Here is a 14724-nt window from a genome sequence, read left to right on the forward strand (position 1 = left end):
GTTATCTAATGGCTAATCCGTTTCAGTGAAAAAAAAAAAAAAATTTTTTTTTTCATGGGTTTTACGTTTATAAATTATTTTAGAGTTTTGCACCAGAGATTGTTAGTTGGTTGATAAATGGAATAAACAAATTTTGACGACTTCACAAGTATTTGTTGAAATTAGGCTTGAAGACATGTAGTATATAGGGGAGCAGTTCCATTGTAACGTGTTCCAAAAATGTCAAGTTCTTCGAAAGAAAGCTTTTTCCCCCCTTTTTTTATTTTTATTTTATTTATTTATTTTTTTAGGTACACAGAGCTTTTATTATTTATCCAGGCTGAAAGATATATGTATACATCGGTGGCCACAGATCCATGTCATTTTCAAGACAAATTTCTTGACAAGTATTATAACTCCAGTTAAGAATGGCCCTGAGAGCAATGGTAATTAAGGGAACACTCCACACAATATAAAACTCATAAATTGAGACATCACAACCGGATTCAATGTTATTGTGAATTCAAACCTATGGAAAATTTAAAATGTTGAAGAACTTATTTTAATAAAATTTGTTAAAAAATTTTTTTGATGATTCTTTAAATTTTTTAAAATTTCTATCATTTTAAGACCATGATAGGAACTTTATAAAATACAATTTTTAAAATTGACATTTTTATGTCCATAACTTCAGTCATGGTAGCTGCAGTTTTTATCCTTGTTGTACGTTTTTCAGATTTGCTTTAAAATAAGAGACTATTTTTTTTTTTTTTCAGTTATTAAAAGAGCCTCACGGTCTCTCAATGTGAATCCATCCTAGGTTAGGTATTCCAGGTAGTATATATTCATACGAACATAAGACAAATTCAAGAAAAGATCAAAAAGAAAAATTTGGCTAAAAGTTTTTAACCTATTACAAAACTTTAATTTTTCTCTTATATATTTTACAGGGTTTTTTTTTTTTTTTTTTTTTTTTTGCCCCGCATCAAAAGTGCATTTATTTTTCTCATAGATGCATATGATTCATGCATCGTACGGTTGTATAAAAATCAATTAAAATGCAAGGGAGATAACTCGACTCATACATCGACTTCCTGTGAAATAAATAACAGACATGTCAGGCGTGGTAACAATTTTTGGTGCTTCTGCAGTTTAGCAAAGATATTAAAAAACAAAGATCAAGAAAAATCTCTATTGTGTATGCGTCTGTTGTGGAATGAAGTTCTCAAAAAACAAAAACAAAAAAAAAACTGCTTAATTTGATCAAGTAAAACTAGGAAAATCAAATTTTAGTGAGACTCATCATGACGCAGCCATCTTGGCAATTTCAGCTACGGAGAGAAGGGGGTGGGAGACATGGGTGATAACTCCATCTAATTCTGGAAGTTTGTCAACATTTGACGAGATTATATTTACAATTTAAAAAAAAAAATAATTTTAGGTATTCCTTTTTTGCTTTTGTTTATTAATAAAATTATTAAGACTTAATGTGCATTTCTTCTTTTTTAAGAGAATTTTATTCCATAACGGGCATCATAGAGATTTTTCTTTATCTTCGTTTTTTTAATATCTTCGCTAAACTGCAGAAGCACCAAATCTGATTTTGCTTCTGATACAAAGTCTTCTTTTGCTGAGGATCTGCTCAAGACCTATTCGTTCTCGGTCCAATACACAAATTTTCATTGCCTCTTCTCTCTGGGACCTTAACTAATTTGTTATGTTTCAAAAGTTTATATAATACTAGCATTTCAGCCCGGCGTTGCCCGGGTGTTTGGAGGTGTATGTTGAGCAAAAAAAAAAAAAAAAAAAAAAGGTCAATTTTTTTAAACTTTGACCCTATTATGACCTCTTAACTTTTATTGTTTTGTGCTTAAATCAAATTATTAAGTTAGATCCATGTCCAAGGAACCTATATCTAAGATTTCAAGTGTTTAGACCCAAAATTGTCGGAGGAGTTTGGTAGAGTTCTCAAAAGTCAAATCGTTGAACTTTGACCCCTTAACAGCCAAATTTCTGGCCGAAAACGGATTACAAAGATTTTCCCAAATATCAGTACCCTGTATATCAAATTTCGAGCCTGTAGATTGAAAATTGACAGAGTTATAGCGTTGGAAAATACACACAGACACATTAACTTTTATATATATATTTGTTTTAAATCAAATCTTATTTCTGAAACGATATTTTTTTAATTTCTGGTTTCATCTAATTTCATAATTATTCGTATTTAGATCAAACTTTTTCCCATAGTCTTATTGTTCATTCTATTATGTGATTTTAATCAGAATTCCAAATCAGATTTTGTTTACAACATTTTAACGAACCATATTAAGCATTATCCTTTGTTTATCATTCGACGTTAGGCCAAAGAAATGTTCTGCTTTCCAATCTTTCTCCGTTGTGTTTTAAAAATCATTTCCAGTTTTTCTTAATACTACTTTTTCTTTACATAAATTATAAGTTGTAATGAGTTTGTGCTTCTAAGCTGTCGTATTATTGTAAGTGCAGAAATGGTGCTTCAGAAGACATCCACTTCTTTATAAATTAGAGAAATTCACAATTTAAAAAAAAAAATGTCGTTCAAATAAAAATTCAACAATCACATTACACCACCGTTATATGCAAGTAAAAACCGTAAATATTATTCTTCGCAATATAAAACTAATAAAAAACAATTTATTTCCATTTTAAATTACAATCTTTTGTAATTACTCGTTTTCATTAAGGTTCCTTTTTTTCTGTGACTAAACAAGATGGCTAATTTGCTGAAAACTGATATTTATGGTTACTTAAAATGCTTATATTAAATTTATATTTATGTAAATCCGTCACAAATAATACAACCAATTCACGGAGAAACATTTGATGAACGAATAAACTAAAAAAAAAAAAAAAAGATTTTCGAACTTTCTTTTTAAATAATTTATGTAGCCAATAGTAATGTTTACAAAAAATAAACAAACAAACAAAAACCCTTGATGTTTTTCTTTTACATTCTATTTTCAATGGCAGCATCTTTAAATATCTTTTTATATAACAAAAGAAAAATAAAAAATAAAAAATAAAAATGCAGGCAAATTAAAATAAATAAAAAAAAAAAAGAAGAAAAGTCTGCAAAAAAATAATTTGCATAAAAAAAGCAGCGGATTATACACACACATACACAAAACAAAACATGGCAGCCATTACAATAGTGAGCCTTTCAAGGAAATGATTTTATTCCTGTTCTTGGACAACACAAAAATTTCATGAGCAAAGTTTCTTTTGGAGAATTGCCCATCTGTGGAACACGATACTGCAGTGCTGCTTCTCAGTAGACTACCACATGAGCGTTTTCAAGTCTAGTCTAACCAAGTTCTGGTTGAGTCATGCTGTTAAATAAGCAAATCCCTCATAATTTCTAAATATTTTTCTAAATCGTCTGCAAATGATATATTCTATTTAACTCGCGCATTATATAATGGTGCCAGTTTTAGTTGGTACATATAGATTTGAGTAACGAGGTCCTCAGAGATTCAATTGGAAAGTCATTAGAGTTCAAAAATCTGTTGCGAACACACCCACAATTTGTTTTTAAAAGGGTATTGGGGGGGCACACTAGACCTGGGTCAAATGAGCACAAAACACTAGTCTAATCATCTAACGGTCTAATTTGTCATCAAATTGCAATGTCCTAGGAGTAAGTGTGGAAAAATAAAGAGCTGGCGAGAATTTTGTGACGCAATTCACGTTCAGGTGAATGAGATTTAAAAGCGGGAGACAATCAGTCGCGTAAAAGTGACGCTACAGTGGATTCATGGGAGCAAGGAACACACATAGTTGAAATGTAATAAAAATCCCAGACTTCTCTTCCTCCTTAAGATGAGGAATTAGCGAGAAGCCGGCAACATATTTGACCCAATGTAATGTGAACAAAGATCTTGTTGCACACCTCCCCACTTAGGATGTAGAAATAAAACTTAACTATATCCAAAAACCAAGAAGACTCTTGTCCATTTATTACTGCGTTACAAAAGCTTCCATTTGCATGGCAAGGAACGGTAGGGGCAAATGCAACCTAACATAAAGACACAAAAGGGTACGTCGCGGAATATCGTGTTATTTTTATTTTTTTATTACATTTTCACCCCAAACAAGGCACATTGCCACTTTGGTGTAGGGGGCTACTATCAGGGGCAGCAACTACTGGGGCACTATGTTGGGATTTGGGCAGCAATATGTCAGTTCACGTTACACTTGAACTTCTGCATGTCAGTACAGTTAGGGAAGCAGGGACCTGGAATAGAATTCCAGAGTCTAGCGGTTCTGGGGAAGAAACTACTGGAGTAAAAAGATCTTTTACATCTAGTGATCTCTACTGTGTGGGGGTGGGATTTAGCTGCCTGTCGGGTTTGTCGAGGGTGTCTAAGTCGTGGGGGCACAAGTGTCTGCACTTCATCAGAGCATTCATCATTAAAATACTTGTAGAACAGGCAGAGGGATGCAACGTTTCGTCGATGGGACAGAGGCTGAAGCTCAGATGCCAGTTCAGGGCCTATCAGATTGGCGACTCTCTTTTGAACCTTGTCTAGGAGCGAGAGACTAGCAGTAGATGCACCAGCCCAAATGTGACAGCAATACTCCATACATAGGCGAATGGTGGCCTTATAGAGGTACAGGATACTTTCAGGTGTCAGTAGTTTTCTAGCACGGTAGAGAGAGCCTACCTTTTTCGCAGCGGCCCTGGCAATGTTTTCAATATAATTGTTCCAACTCATGTTTACTGTGAACGTTAGGCCAAGCAGTTTGAAAGATGTACTCTCAGACAGGGAGTCACTGGCCATTGCTATTGGTGGCAGAGAAGGTTTCTTGTAATTATTGAAGCACTTGATATTTCTTTTGTCAGAATCAATACCACTAAGAAAAAAAAAAAATGGCTTTCTTCTTCCATTAAAAGATTTCTCATTATCAAATTAATACATTTCTTCATTTTTTAATTTTTAAAAAATTGTAACAATTAAATTCTTTTGAAAACATTAAATATTTTCTGTCTTTTTACAAGAACTAAAAATTGTTGGCTAAATATTCTTGAAAAATCACTAAAACAAATGGCATATTTTTACAATTTATTTTACAATACTTTTAGTCATAATTTCATTTTGAAACAATTCATTTTAAAATTCATAAAATTAGAATTGTTCACTTTAAAAACATCAGAGTTTACTGATTTGGCAATCTGATTTTTTTTTTAAATGTGCGTGAAAAGTGACAACGTACGAACAAGAAACACAGCTGTTGGTTGGATACTCAAACATTAGTGAACTTGGGTGCAGCAGGACTAAAATTTGATTTGATTTAAAAAGAAAAAAATGTTCTGGAAAGAACAATCAAGATAGCAAATTCAGTTAGCAGTGGAAAAGCCAAGGAAAACATAAGAGGAAATAATACGGATGGATTACATAGATGAATAAATAAAAACCTGTTAGTTAGAGAGGTTAGTTTCAAAATTAATTTCTAAAAGCTATCCGATGCATCTAAAACAGGTGTTAAATCGATAATAATGATTATGATGGTGATGATTATGACGACAATGATCATCAGGATGGTAGTGATGATGAGCTCTTACCAAGTCCTAGCTTATGTTTTCAAGATACATTTCTCAAGAAAACTATAGCAAAACTATTTTATTATTCAGTTTCTTCAAATTATCAACAGTTTTTTTAATCCATCTACGTTTCGAGGAAAGCGCTTTCTTCAAAGTTATTCATTTACATTGAAAAATCTGCTGCAATCATGTGAGTACAACCTAAAATAATAGAGTTATTTCCCTTAGACCGAAGAAGGGAGAGTTATCGCCCTTTGAGGAGCAAGTCTGTGATGATAGTCTAAGAAAACAAAATACATCTTGCATCAAAATATGCATCAAAATATGCATTAAAACGTGCATCAAAATATGCATCAAAATATGCATTAAAACGTGCATTAAAACGTGCATCAAAATATGCATTAAAATATGCATTAAAATATGCATCAAAGATTTTAATGTTCTGTTTAGTTCTCCCTGACTGCAAGAACTTAGACACTAGGGTTGGAAAGTGGGATTGAAAAGTCAGCGCCCGAGAGGAGGGGCACTGACCTGCAAAAGTGCCTGATGAGAGTGCCTCAGGCGATTAGCAATAAACTAACCCCTTCTCAAAGAGAAAAGGCAAGACCCGGGAGGGTGGACCTCCTAGAACTGCACAGAACTAAACTCCAACTGCAAAATCAACAGGAACCAGATGTTCACTGGAATGGTTTCATCTCTGCTGATTTGAGGTAGGGGCAGCTTCAACCTAACAATTTAATTCGTAAGTTGTTGAATTTGTTAAAAATTAAAACATGAACCAACAGCTATTACGTTATGCATGCATATTCGTAATTCTCTTGTTTGATCTTCACCTGGCAAATTCCATTTTTTTTTTTTAAATTTTCACACTTTTGCACAGATTTTCTCCGGCTAAAACCCAAATATAAAGTTTTGCATGGGTTCGAATACCTTATATATTAAGTTTCATGTCTGTAGACCAAACACTGACAGGATTTTGGTAGGCAAAAATTTTTAAACAAATATATATACATATGCATAGATATATATAGAAAGCGGTTTGTATTAATATAATCTTTTTACCCAAATATTACGCAAGTATAAATCATGTAGAATATCTGCATTAATATAATTACACATAATAGTTAACTAAACCGAAAAAATTAATAAGGAATTAATTAAAATGAACGTTTAAAAGAATATGTAAATTAGCTAGATCTTTTGCAGATGAATGCAATTCCACGACAAAGTTGTATTTTCTTTTTAAATAAATAGAAAAAAGGGGTTTTGATATGAATATCAATACACAAAAAAATTGCACTATTTTAAAATCTTAGTAAAAACATTCTTTCCACACTTACATTCCACCCTCAACATATTCTGTAATTTTTCTTTTTCAAATTTATTTTAATCAGATTTTAGACATGATAACAGGAATTTATTTCTACGAAGACAGCTTTGTATAACATCTAACTTTTTGTTTAAAATCTCCTCTTTAGAATTCACTATGTCGTATGCCTCAAGTAAACGTAAATTACATCTTTTTGATTTACTTGATTTATATTTTCTAGCTTTATCTACTATTGACCATTTTAATTCAAATTCTTTTTTATTCTTATGTAGTTCCCTAACCCAATCACTTAATGTAGTTGTGTTTCTCTTCTTATTTTTAATAATTATTTTTGTTCTATCCTGATTTCTATCATTATCCTTATCCTGATTTGGTTCATTCCCTGATCCAATTTTAAATGATGCAACATGGTTTTGGTATGTGTCCTTAAAAAACATCCAGTTCCCTCTAGGTATATCTTTTTACAATAATCCACGTGAACTTCACATTTGTATACAATTTCAGAAATTAAGCAATTGCCCTCCAATGGACATTCGTTATGTATTCTGCAGTTGCATTTTCTCTCCAAATTTAGTTCACCTAATTCAATCTTATTATTCACTATTTTATTTATTTTCCCATTATTAGAACCTATTATAATATTACCTAGTTTGGCAGCGGTTGAGGATGAAAGTTTAACTGTGTTCTTATTAACTATTTTACTTAAGAACTTCCTCCAGACAATAGATTAGCAATTATTTTGTAAAACTCTTTAGGGATATTATTTTGTACATGTTCACTGAAAGGAGGATTAAACCAAACTTGTTTTTTTGCATCTATTTCTCTTATTGTTGATTACTTTTATATGTTTCTTCATTATTTTTAATTTCATTCTTTTTATTTTTACTGTTATTTTTATTCATTTCTTCTACCTTTCATTGCCATGTTATATGAAATTGTGTAGTTTTTTTCTGTCATTTTTATTATTCACCTCCTCTATGTATTTGATTTTTCTTTGATCTAATTAAAGCTTCATTATAATAATCCTTATTTCTATCAAATATATTCTCATTTTGTGATAACTCGGATATTCTTTTCGATATACTGGGGATAATAACTTTTTTCATACACTTAGGATGATTAGATTAATAATCTATATAGAATAGTGTTTGGTTCAGTTTGTGATACGGTTCATAAGTTTTGTTGATTTAAAGTTAAAACAAGAAAATTCATTATTTTACAATTGCAGTCTAGTGTTATTTCTAACTTAAGGTCGCAAAAAACACCCGACTAGCTGAAACCACTGTCAATAATTTTCCCCACTCCTTATCTGTGCCTAAATCAAAACGTAGATTCCATGAACAAAGCTTCTTTCTTAGAAGTGCACGCCTGTGGAATGCTCTTCCGTTTGCCTGCTTCGCACCGGATTGCAACTTGGATATCTTCAAGTCCAACATAAGCAAATTCCTGATGAACCGCCCCCTTAAGTCACTAATGATTACAGCGATATTATCCCATTGATTACTGTACATGCAATAACCCTTATCCCCGAGTGGCTTCCGGGCCTTGATAAGTGGTGACTACCATGTAAAAAAAAAAATTAAAAAATAGTTTAATTTTCTTTCTAGTTTTTTCTAGAATTCAATCACTCAAATTAATGCATCATCTCTATATAGCCCCACCCCCACCCATTGAGGTAGAGCTGTAACCAACACTTTCACGCAAGTTGTGGCCTCAGTCACATAGTCAACAAAGAATAGAAAAGAACTTCAACTAGCTTTTTCTTTGTTACGGTCATAAAAATCAAGTATCATAGTTCAATTGTGCTTCAAACAAAAATATTCATTTTGAATGCACGCCTGTCATATCAAAGAACCTACTGTTGATTTTATGTCATGCCTTTCAGCTTGTGTGTTAATAAAACTTCTCAGATACACTAGTGGTGTTAGGCTGTGTAAGGTGTTAACTTTGGTCAAAATTGCCTGTTCCATCTTTCATCAGATTATTTCGATTATCGATACAGAGAACATTCCTATACAATATCTATCTAAGAACACTGCCAGACACAAAGTATCTTTGTGTGAAATTTCATAAAAATCGGCCCAGTCGTTTTGGAGTCCATAGGGAACGAACTCACAAAGTTCCTTTTATATAATAGAGATGGTTTCATGCATTCAGATGAAATATTTTATCGATTTTCAGTATTTACTTTAACAGTGCTCAATATGTGAGTAGAGCTATTTAACAAGTTCAATTGTAAAAGTCAGCATCACATTTCGAGTTAATTCAATAATAAACACATTTCTTCATTTGTTGCTTATGTACACACAATGTCAGTCACAAGGTGACTAATTTGCATATTGGTTTTGAAAAAGGACACTTTATTAATTAACTAATTTATTTTTTTTAATTTAATGGTTACTTGGAGTTTAATATAACAAATAGTTCGAATTTGAAATATTGTTTTATTTCATCGACAAATATTCAGCATTTGTGTTCAAATGTCTTTTTTTTTTATTTAGAAAAGGGAGGGAAAGACTAACCTTTTTTTTTTTTTTTTTTTTAAACAATTTGCAATTTATTTCAAATTGCAAATGAAAATGCAAATTAATTTCTTTCTTTTCCTTTCTTTACGGTCACATTTAAAGAAATACATAAATTCAAAATCACCAAAAAAATGTCTATCGAATAAATGAGAAGTGAGATTTTGTTATTTTTAATGGTTTAAATATTCTAAGTAATGAACTTTGTGAAGAACAAACAGATCAGGAATAAAACTTTAAAAGATAATATGGAGGAAAATATTAACATAATAAATAATAAAGAAGATCAGACGGCACTACATCAAAAACATGGTGAAACTATAAATATCAACGATAATGTGGACAATAGTCCAAAAACAAACAATGTAAATATATAACGCCTTCTAATCCTAGTAATATTAAGGGACTACTATGATTAAGGCCAGATTTATAGGGGACATCCTAAGTGGTCAGTTGTGCGACAAGATCTTTGTTCACATTACATTTAAATTTCTACATGTTGTTAAAGTCGGAGAAACAGGGAGCAGGGTAGGAAATTCAAGGAAAGAAGCTATTAGATTAGAAAGATTTTTGTTATTTAGGAACATCTACAGTAAAGAGGTGGGATTTTGTTGTGGTTAGTCCAGTTTGTAAGAGGTATTTAAATTGAATGGAGGAGGAAGTACATATTTTAAGAAAATACTTGTAAAACGTGCAACATTGTGGTGATGGGACAGGGGTTAGGTCTTGATAGACAGTGCAGGATCTATTAGGTTGGAGGCAGGGACAGACTAGTGGTTGGTGCACCAAATATGGCAACAATACTCCATGCATGGGTGAACGGTGGCTTCGTAAAGATATGGGATACTGGAAGGTGTAAAAAGTTTACTAGTATGGTAGAGGGAGCCCACCTTCTTTGCAGCAGACTTAGCAGTATCTTCTATCTTTCCTTTGACTATTTTGATGTTTATATTTTGACATATCTGCCATCAATGATAATGAAAACGCAATGACATGCATTATTAGAAACCTTGTAGAAAATGAAGGCATACCTTTTCAGAACGTTCTGGTTTGTGGCCGTTTTTGTGTTCAGGAGAATTGTCTGCAATTTCTCCAAAAGGAATTGGTGATAACGTATGTTCTCTTGCGTAATTCTCGACTAGGCTTTCAAAATTTTCAGCTGCAAAAAAAGCAAAGGGAAATAAACAAATGTTGGCACAGAGAATTTTTCCAAATAATAATTCACTAGAATAGCACAAAGAACAACCTATATTATATGCACGCCATAGTCATGTTGTCTACAGACTTCCATGTTATATTGTAGATTGACAAACTATGGATACCCACGTATTATGGTGTCTGCGCATGGAATTTTGTGGCAAGAGTTGTGCAATCTCAAACCACACCTCTCCTGAGTCGGGTTAGGGTTAATACCAGTGGCAAGTGAAGGTTCAGGATGACTGGGAACAATAATGCCAAGATAAACATAGTAATCCAAAAACTGTTTTGTTGTATTAGAACACTTCAGTATTAGCTAGACAAACAACTGCTTCAAGCTAGGATTGAACCTATGACGATCTAATTGACAGTTATCTTAACCATTTGTCCATCAGGCAGGCACCAGTGACAAATTGAATCTCAATGTCGAACCCTAACAACTACTACAGAATGCTTCATACATTTTCAAAGAACTTTGCATTATTGCTAATGGTAGTTGGTAATATCACTTACCATAGCACTCAAGCCAATAAGAGCAGATACATCTCTCTCTCTCTGATATATAATTGAAACTTCTCTTCTGATTTCGGATTTTGTAATCATGCCAATGTTGCTTTATTTTCTTTTAAAATTGATGAGTTCTTTTTTTTTTTTCTGATGAGTTAAGGGTGGAACGAATAAAAAAATTTTGACATAATTCCATGAATGATTCTGCGCTACAAAACAAGTGCTGTCAAGAATTATTCATTTCAACGTGCTTAAAGAAATAAACAGTAAAATGGTCAACATCTTGAAATTTGGAATATAGACTTTTTATCATTTATTTATATACTGGCAGGTCGCCTGGCTTTGTTCGGTTATAAAATACGCACAAATATTCTATTTCAATTAATGCAGAAACTGAGACATGTGCACGTGAGTATTATTTTTTTTTTCTAAACAGTTCATTTTTTGTAAGTAAAAAAAAAAAAAAGAGAAAATACTTGAGCTGAGATTGAACCCAAAACCTAAAAACTGAGTCAAGTACAATTACCATTGGACCAGAGTGACACGATCTTTAAAAGGTGTTTTCAAACCTACTTATTCTTAACATAAGTAATCTGTCATGTGAACCATTCACACATACGCATTCGTGAAACAGCAAATAGATAAAAATCCGATGACCCTTCTCAAGTACCAATTTTTCAATTTTGACTCCTTAGCAGCCCTTTTTTTCGGATGAAAACAAATTAAAGTTTTCCACATGTCTGAATACCCTATATACCAAATTTCAAGTATGTAGATCAAAGATTCATTGAGTATATAGGTATATAACATTTTCACAAAAAATGCAGACAACAAAATATAAACTGAGAACATCTTACAATTGTTATGCATAAATAGATGTTCTCATCTTATATTTTGTTGTCTTCGTTTTGATGAAAATGTTATATAATGTGAGACTGTGTGTTTTTAAGAAAATATTATATGCATGCTTGATTATGAAAAACTTAATTAACCGATTCAATTAATTTTGACTTTGTATTTATTCGTTATGAACATTACCAGAATTTTAATATATTAAAATTTTGGTTAAAAAAATACTAATAAGATTATATATATATATATATATATATGCATGCAAAATCCGTACCTGCATTTTGCTAATTCCTACCCTCTGATGAGAAGGAAAGTATTTCTTCAAAACTCCGCAGATTAAGAACTATCCACTTATCTAGTGTTTCCTTTTCAGATTAAATATGTTTTTAACTCATTTCAAAGTGTTTTTTTAACATGTTTTATTAACTGTTTGCTCGTATATATATATCATTTAAACACAGTAGTTTTTGAGTAAATGGTTAAATGGCAGTTTTAGTCATTTAGAACTGCTTTAAAGCTTCACCGCTCACTCATTTTTCGATCAAATTTCAAACAATTACTACAGTTTATAGATCACATTCTCAGCTATATTGTGGGAAAAACATTTCAATTTTCATTCAGTAAAACAAAAGTTATGGTGAATTTTCTGGTGTTCAAAATCGTAAAAATATGTAAGGAAGTGAGCGACGTTTTTTATGACTGGTTTCCATAGCAACCACATCGCTTCAGCGACTACTGTTGCTACTAATTCACAGCTGTCTCGAAGAGAGAAGTAACAAGTGACACAGACAGAATGAAAAGGAGATAACTGAGGTATTTTATTGAAAGCAGGCGGGTGCCGTACATTGTTATTACATATGTGTTTATGGGGGCAAAAAAAAAAAATAAGACTGAAATTAAACAAAGTGAATTTATTGGAAACCTTGAAAAATCATAGATTACAATAGAAAAATGCGAGCATAAAAATTAATATGGTTAAGCTTAAACATGGAAAAGGAAAAAGGACAAGTTGTTAAAACTGGAAAAGAAATGGACAAGATATTCTAGTAAAAAATATAATAAATTTATAACTTAAACTATTGCATCATTAAGAATTCTTTTTAAATTCAATTAATAACATTATATAATCAATTCTTTTTTTTAAAAAACAAATTTTAAATTAAAAAAAAACTGTCATTTTAATAAATCGTAAAAAAATCGGAAAGAACATACAAAGTAGAGAGAAAGAAGAAAATGGAGGATTTAAAGATTGGACGCTTGAAATCTGGAATTTTCTCATTATTTTTTTGTACTAAATAGTATTTTTCATCCATTTTTAATATTGAGATTCTTATCTAAGTTCTTGGTCAAGAATTTGGTGCAGTCATCATCAACTAACACATCCACATTAAACTATTAATCGGAGAAACTTTCAAGCATTTTAAACAAGTGACTGTACCAGGATTTCCTGTGAGACGAGCAATTAATTTATAAAAACTGCAATATTAATTGTTAAAAATAGTTACGATAATCTTTTTGATGGTTGCAAGTTTCATCTTTTGACGTAGTTGAAATAAACCACAATGAACGATTACAAACGGAAAAAAACCCAAAAAAAACAAATACGTACCATCTTGAACAACTACAATCTCAGCATGTTCTGTAAAAGCTTCCGATGCTGAAGAAATGGATGTAACTGGGACGGGGTCTTCAAGGAAAACTGACGACCATCCGGAAGCAATTTCCAAACTGTTACCTAAATTTAAACTATTTCCACCTGGAGAATTTCCAATATTCAAAGTGCTTGGTCTCTTCTGCTGCGGTTGTTGGCAGTCGATATTACCGGATTTTTGTTTGGATGTTTTTGACGATTTGTGCTTGCTGTTATCAACAATAGGTGCTTTACTCGTTTCCGTTGAGTGAGATTTTTTGTTGCTATTTTTTATAACTGTTCTTGTTTCTATTTTTCTTGTCTTGTCCGATTGTCCGTCTCCACTCGCTTGTTTTACAGATGCTGCACTTTGGATAGCGCATGTCGATTCTGCATTTGTTTTACTGGCGTCGCTTTTTGTTGTTTGCGATAAAGTTTCTGGGTTTTGATGAATACTGCCAGACACTTTTGAAGTTTTTTCTAGAATTGAAACCGAAAACATAAAATTTTATTAAATATTTCTTGAAATTAATCTACACACACAAGATTATGCATACGCATACACAAACAACTACACATACATACATTTAGAATTTTGCACATGCACACATGTGTATTAAGTCAAGAAGATACACACACACATGCATAAATATTAAGTCAATGAATTAAACACGCACAAATATACTTGTAATTAAATGTTTACGTGCATTTTTAGGATGCATCTGAAAAATATAGAACAGATTACATGTTTTTTCTTTTAACGGGTGACCAAAAAAAAACAAAAAAACAAAAAAAGACAGAGGACATTCAATTGTTTTTCTGAGCATTTTACAGTCAACAGTGAAAAAAAGGCCAAAGACCCAAGTGTTTTGATGTGATGTTTCGAATATAATAAACTAGCTATGACCAAAGTTTCATTTCATTCGGACAAAACACTAAGAAACGGGGCCTAATTAGAGTTAGGGCCCGTTTTTTGGGAGGATCACCCTGTATTTACTAATTTCGGATTTAAAATCCCTCATCTGAGAAAGCATTATATATATATATATATATATATATATATATCATGCACATAATATTACTTCCCTTTTCGCTTCTCTCTCATATATATATTAGAACGAGG

General features: G+C 31.9%; 1 protein-coding gene across 2 annotated transcripts in view; it reads right to left on the reverse strand.

Annotated features, from left to right (window-relative positions):
- The window catches only part of LOC145297821 (uncharacterized), a 139710-nt gene that overhangs the window by 66027 nt on the left and 58959 nt on the right, over window positions 1-14724 (reverse strand). For both annotated transcript variants that reach the window (XM_080144142.1, XM_080144143.1), the window contains exons 9-10: window positions 13581-14081; window positions 10447-10574 (exon numbers count right to left, since the gene is read on the reverse strand). In XM_080144142.1, coding sequence (XP_080000268.1) covers window positions 10447-10574; window positions 13581-14081 — 629 coding nt within the window. The remainder of the gene's footprint in view (window positions 1-10446; window positions 10575-13580; window positions 14082-14724) is intronic.

This window comes from Euprymna scolopes, chromosome 18, assembly GCF_053919585.1.
Source record: "Euprymna scolopes isolate OS-2025 chromosome 18, ASM5391958v1, whole genome shotgun sequence".
NCBI lineage: Eukaryota > Metazoa > Mollusca > Cephalopoda > Sepiida > Sepiolidae > Euprymna > Euprymna scolopes.